Source organism: Sinocyclocheilus anshuiensis, unplaced genomic scaffold (assembly GCF_001515605.1).
Source record: "Sinocyclocheilus anshuiensis isolate Anshui unplaced genomic scaffold, SAMN03320099.WGS_v1.1 scaffold2215, whole genome shotgun sequence".
Taxonomy (NCBI): domain Eukaryota; kingdom Metazoa; phylum Chordata; class Actinopteri; order Cypriniformes; family Cyprinidae; genus Sinocyclocheilus; species Sinocyclocheilus anshuiensis.
The window spans coordinates 151,473-157,425 of record NW_015536640.1 but is presented as its reverse complement, the minus strand read 5'-3'; the positions used below and the strand labels follow the sequence as shown (position 1 = coordinate 157,425).

At 33.6% G+C, this 5,953-nt stretch overlaps 1 protein-coding gene across 1 annotated transcript in view; it reads left to right on the top strand.

Moving 5' to 3' along the window:
* LOC107654226 (hexokinase-2-like) overlaps positions 1-5,953 on the top strand; it is a 33,992-nt gene that overhangs the window by 5,045 nt on the left and 22,994 nt on the right. Inside the window, exons 2-5 of the mRNA XM_016441231.1 lie at positions 972-1,134; positions 3,379-3,527; positions 5,362-5,481; positions 5,563-5,658. Coding sequence (XP_016296717.1) covers positions 972-1,134; positions 3,379-3,527; positions 5,362-5,481; positions 5,563-5,658 — 528 coding nt within the window. The remainder of the gene's footprint in view (positions 1-971; positions 1,135-3,378; positions 3,528-5,361; positions 5,482-5,562; positions 5,659-5,953) is intronic.

The following is a 5,953-nucleotide window of genomic DNA, read 5'->3' as shown; positions in this document are numbered from 1 at the left end:
TGATCAAATAAATGCAGCCTTGATGAGCAGAAGACACTCCTGTAAAAACATTAAAAATCGTTCTGATCCCAAACTTTTGACCAGTAGTGTATATATATATTTTGTTTACACTGAACCATGAATCTTGTAACTGTTGTTCCTTTAATATTTGTGATGTTCAGACTCTTTGGGATCAGGCATGTTGTTTTGGAGCGCTGTGTGTTAGGGAACATAAGTTGATTTGTTTACCGTCTGATCTTGGCCCCTCATGTTTCTAATGTTGGGCGCTTTTGTCCCCGGTCATATTCTAAAAACAGCCTGTGGAGTTTCACAGCTCGCTGTAGAAACTAGTATTTCCCAAGACAAACCATTTGTCCTGCTGTGACTGTAAATGCTGTCCGCATGCTTTCTGTAGATACCTCCTATAGCTGAATGAATATGTGCTGTTTTACAGAGAATCGAACCATTATTGAGCTAAAACTGCGGAGAGAGCTAGTTTGGCTGTCAGTCATTAAACGCTCTGCCACAGACCTCAGAGAGAGAACTGCATTGCCTTTACAATCTGAAGGATGTTGGCTACAGAGGCTCTTTCTGCATCGAATATAATAGTCGAAAAATAGCCTTAAAAATGACTTAAAATACATATATAATAGCAATACGGCAATAATAATTAGTTCAAATGAAGTATCAAAAGCAAATAATCATATGGCTTTATTGAACAAAACTGTTACAATATATAATGTATGTTTTATAAACAATAGAGCTAATGTACATTACGCATTATAACCAGTGCTGGGGAAAGTTTTTTACTCTTGCGGGGTCTACTCCTTGTTTAATATTGACTAAACAACATTTAACTCAAGCGTCCACTTAATCTTTAATATTTGGCCATTTCTTTACAACAGAAATGCTGTAATTTCTTGACTATGTGGACATCAAAATGTGTGAACTCTAGGACAGAGGAGAAACTCAGCCTTCATGTATGTTTTCAGGTGGATAAGTACCTGTATCACATGCGTCTGTCCGACGAGAACCTGATGGATGTGTCCAAGCGCTTCAGGAGGGAGATGGATAAAGGACTGGGCCGAGACACTAACCCAACCGCAGCCGTCAAGATGCTCCCCAGCTTCGTCCGCTCCACACATAATGGCACAGGTGAGGAGAATGAGATCGAAATAGCCGAAGACATTCAAGCTTTGCCTTTCACAATCCCAAAACGTATCTGGACACTAAAACCGCACTTAGAAACGTAGGGTGATTTCAGGTAAAGTAGGCCACTTTTAGCTCAATTTTCAAAAAGGGCATTTGATATGAAAAGATTCTCAAGCGACACCTGCAAACAAATAATGCTAGAGCTTCACTGTTCTCAAGGTAGTTTGTGTTGTATACATGCAGTGAGTTCTCAAGTTCTCGCAGGTGTTGAATATTTTATTTATTTATTTTTTTAAATAAGTCTCTTATATTCACCATGGCTGTTTTAAAAATGCATTAAAAACAATAATATTGTGAAATAGTATTACAAATTCAAATAACCATTTCCTATGTGAATATATATTAAACTGTAATTTATTTCTGTGATGCGCAGCTGTATTTTCAGCATCATTACTCCAGTCTTCAGTGTCACATGATCTTCAGAAATCATTCTAATATGCTGATTTGCTGCTCAAGAAACATTTATTATTATTATCAATGTCGAAAACCGTTGTGCTGCTTAATATATTTTTGGAAATGGTAAAACTACTTTTTTCCAGGATTTTTTGATTAATAGAAAGTTCAAAAGTGCAGCATTTATTTGAAATTAGAAATATTTTTAAATGTTATAATACGATACGATACGATACAATACGATACACTTTACTGTAAGACTGAGTCTGAAATTTGTCAACAAATGTCTTTACTGTCGCTTTTAATCCATTTAATGTGTCCTTTTTGATGTAAAATATTAATTTCTTTTACTGACCTCAAACTTTTGAATATGTTGTGACCAAATACAGTGCTTTGAACACTTATACATTCAGACTGAGCAAACATTTTGACACAACACAAAAAACACAAAATACGCCTGATTTTGTGACAGCTAATGTAATGACATTTATGTTTTGTAAGAGTTGCTTAAATATCCTATTTCTTAAGGCCTTTGCATGTTGTGAACAACATTTATTTAAAATTAGTGCTGGGCAAAGATTAATCGCATCCAAAATAAAAGTTTATGAATGTCACGAAAATAAGCTATATGAAATAAATCCTAGTGTAAGAAAAATATTTTTTTTTACAAATTTTAAATCTAGGTATGACCACGTTTTTCTTACAAGGTGTATTTTAGGTCATACAAGACTTACACATGGATATTTATTAAAAGGTGAAGAACCACCATCATGCCTTATTTGCCAAACTAAAATGACTGTGAAGCATATTTTATTAGATTGTGCTGTTTTTAACGTAAATAGACAATGGTTTTATTGATTTAAAAGTGTGTTTAACTGATTTATTTAAAAATGTATCACCTGGATGTATTTTAGAATTTTTGTTCTGAAATGTCTATTAGAACTTTTTGTTAATTGTAAACCTTGTGTCATTTATTTTGAGATTGCCATGAAAATAGTACGGAAGAGGATTAGGGCCAAGCAATAATAAAAAAAAATAAAACCATCTCGAGATTAAAGTCGTTAAATTTAGAGAAAACCTAGTTAAATTTCGAGAATAAAGTCGTTATGTTTTGAGAAAAAAATCGTTAAATTTCGAGGAAAAAAAAGTTGAAATAAAATGTTGAGAATAAACTCATTAAATTACGAGAAAAAAGTAGTTAAATTGCGAGAAAAAAAGTTGAAATAAAATGTTGAGAATAAACTCATTAAATTACGAGAAAAAAGTGAAATTTACAAAATATCTTCATGGAACATGATCTTTAATTTTATTCTAATGATTTTTGGCATAAAAGAGAAATGTATAATTTTGACCCATACAATGTATTGTTGGCTATTGCTACAAATATACCTGTGCTACTCATGACTGCTTTTGTGCTCCAGGGTCACATATAATGTTTATCAATAATAACAGCAAATGCATCAATGCAATGATAATTCACCACATTCATTAATGTTAAATCAGTTATGCAACTGTGGAGACGGACTACAATAAATTTCATACATTGTGAGAGTGCTTTAGAGTTGTTACTTTCCTTACAGCTTCATAACATTACTACTTTGCTCTCATAACTTCAGCTTTCTCATAGTTTAGAATTTATGCCTTAAAATATGCAGTGATGTGACGTTATTCTCAAAACTTTGACCATTTGTTGTAAAATATTCATGTGGCAAAACTGAGATTACAACTACGTTCTTTTAATATTTTAAGATCTTCAGTTCTTTTAAGATAAGTTTGCATTGGTTTTGTTTGCAGAAACGGGAGACTTCCTCGCTCTGGACCTGGGAGGAACAAATTTCCGAGTTCTGCTCGTTAGGGTGTCCAGTAATGGGAAGCAAAAGGTGGAGATGGAGAACCAGATCTACGCTATTCCAGAGAACATCATGAGGGGCAGCGGGACAGAGGTGAGGAGCGTTTCTGTGTGTGCTTTTCTTTCTTCAGCATTCACTAAACATGTCATGCATGTATTCAAGTTTATAAACCTGCCTGCAAAACTTGATTCATTAATAGGTGCATCATATTTAAAGAGACAGTTCACCTAAAAATGAACATTCTGACATCATTTACTGACTCTGATGTTGTTCCAAACCCGTATGACTTACTTTCTATTCTAGATATTTTGAGAAGTGTCTATACAGCCAATGTTAATCAAACATAAAACCTTAGTCAGCAGCAAATAAGTACATGATGACAGGGTTTACATTTTTGGGTGAACTATGCCTTTAATTAAAGTCTGCCTTATTCCAAAGTAACAAAAGTTATATGTATCATATGCATGCTCTGCATAACAACCACAAACATGCATAAGTAATCTGGATTCATTAACACTAGCACAAAATAAGAGCGTTTTTTTCCTGAACTTTTTGCATGAACTTTTTTTCCCCCCACACATAATTATTGTTAAATGAGAGCCACTGTGTCTCTGAACATTTCATTAGCATTAATTAACAACAACACACAAGGCACACAATCTGTTTTTATCTATGGGTCTTTAAAAAAAAAAGTTTAATTATGCATTATAAATAACTTTGTCTTGTAGCCATGATTCATCACTGTCACGTTTAAACTGCAGTGTATTTAATAATAGAAACACTTCATTGCAAATTGCAAAGTTGACTGTATGAACTTTGTGCAGTTGTTTAATCTGAGAGTGAAGATGTAGAAATTTAATTCATTCAAGGGTTTAACGTTTCTCTCATAATTCGTTGTATTTACAGACTAAGGCCAAATAAATGAACACATTGTGCATCGTGTTTCCGTTTTAATGCACTTTTTTTTTTCGACGCTTGATCGCAGCTTGAACAATTTAGATCCTATAGAAGTATAAAACAGATGTGGTATTTGTTTCATATTCAAATCTGTTTCATTTCCATCACGAGACTAAAGCATATCCTGCTTCCCTGATACAGTGCAAACAATATTAACCAATTTGAGATGCTACAACAATCCTTCTGCATAATAATCATATCGATTGCCATGAAATTTAGAAATAATCAAACATTGCGCTGAATGAAAAGTGCATCTTAATAACCCCCGACGTCATCTGTGCTTATGAGTCTATAGCCTCTGAAAAATGTTATACTTGTGAGATGAACATAACAACTTTGGGCTAACTTCCCTTGTGAAAAATAAATATACTAAAATGTATTTGAAATAATGCATTTATTTCATGCAGAGTCCACTGCAAATACATTTGCATAATTATGCACTTAATAAAAACACCCTGCGATTGTACTTTTGTGTTTAATGTACTTTTAATTGTGCGGAAGTCTGACTAAAGATGTGCTGAAGTATAGTTGATTGTGCTAAAGTGGAACTGTACTTTAGGAAAACTTTAAAAATCTTGCATTTAAAGACTGATATTATTAAAAAATCATACAGTACAACCCTTATCAATAGTGATATTAAAACACATTTTAGGCGTAATATGAAAAAATGTGCATTGTGCACTAGAACACCAAATAAAGTTAAATTATAATTTTTATATCAGTAAGGCTCGAGCAAAATGTGAGAAAATATGTTAATAGATTTGAACTATACTTAGAATGAAATACATGTATTTTAAAAATATGACTTCTTTACTAGGGTTGCACTTGATCTCTTTGGTTCTTGTACCTAAACCTTTTATCCACCTTTTTTGGGCCATAATTGTATTTTTTGTCACGGGACTCTTTTAATTGTAATGAATCCTTCATCTAAGTTAAATCAGTCTTAAAATGAATTTCTCTTTATTTCCAGCTCTTCGATCACATAGCTGAATGCTTGGCTAATTTCCTTGAGAAACTGGGCATCAAAGTCAAGAAGCTGCCTCTTGGCTTTACCTTTTCGTTTCCTTGCCAGCAGATCAAGCTAGATGAGGTGAGATGGGAAGGGAAACTAAAATTAGCAGCTCTTCTGTGAGATTGCCATGTTTCCATGGTTGCCCTTATTTCTGTACAGAGTTTTGTGGTGTCCTGGACCAAAGGTTTTAAGGCGAGTGGAGTGGAGGGGAGAGATGTTGTGGGCCTGTTGAGAAAAGCCATCAAGAAGAGAGGGGTGAGTGTCATGCTTTTACATCCACAAGCTATTATTGCTTTAGTAGTGTTTCTAGTACAGTCCTAACAATGTGTGAAAGCTTCTGAGCTTTATATGTACTACCAGTCAAAAGTTTGGGATCAGAATTATTTTTAATGTGTTCTTCTGCTCATCAAGGCTGCATTTATTTGATCAAAAATACAGGAAAAAATATAATATTGTATGTGTGTGTATGTGTATATATATTTATATGTGTGTGTGTGTATGTATATACAGTATATATGTATGTGTGTGTATATGTATGTATATGTGTGTG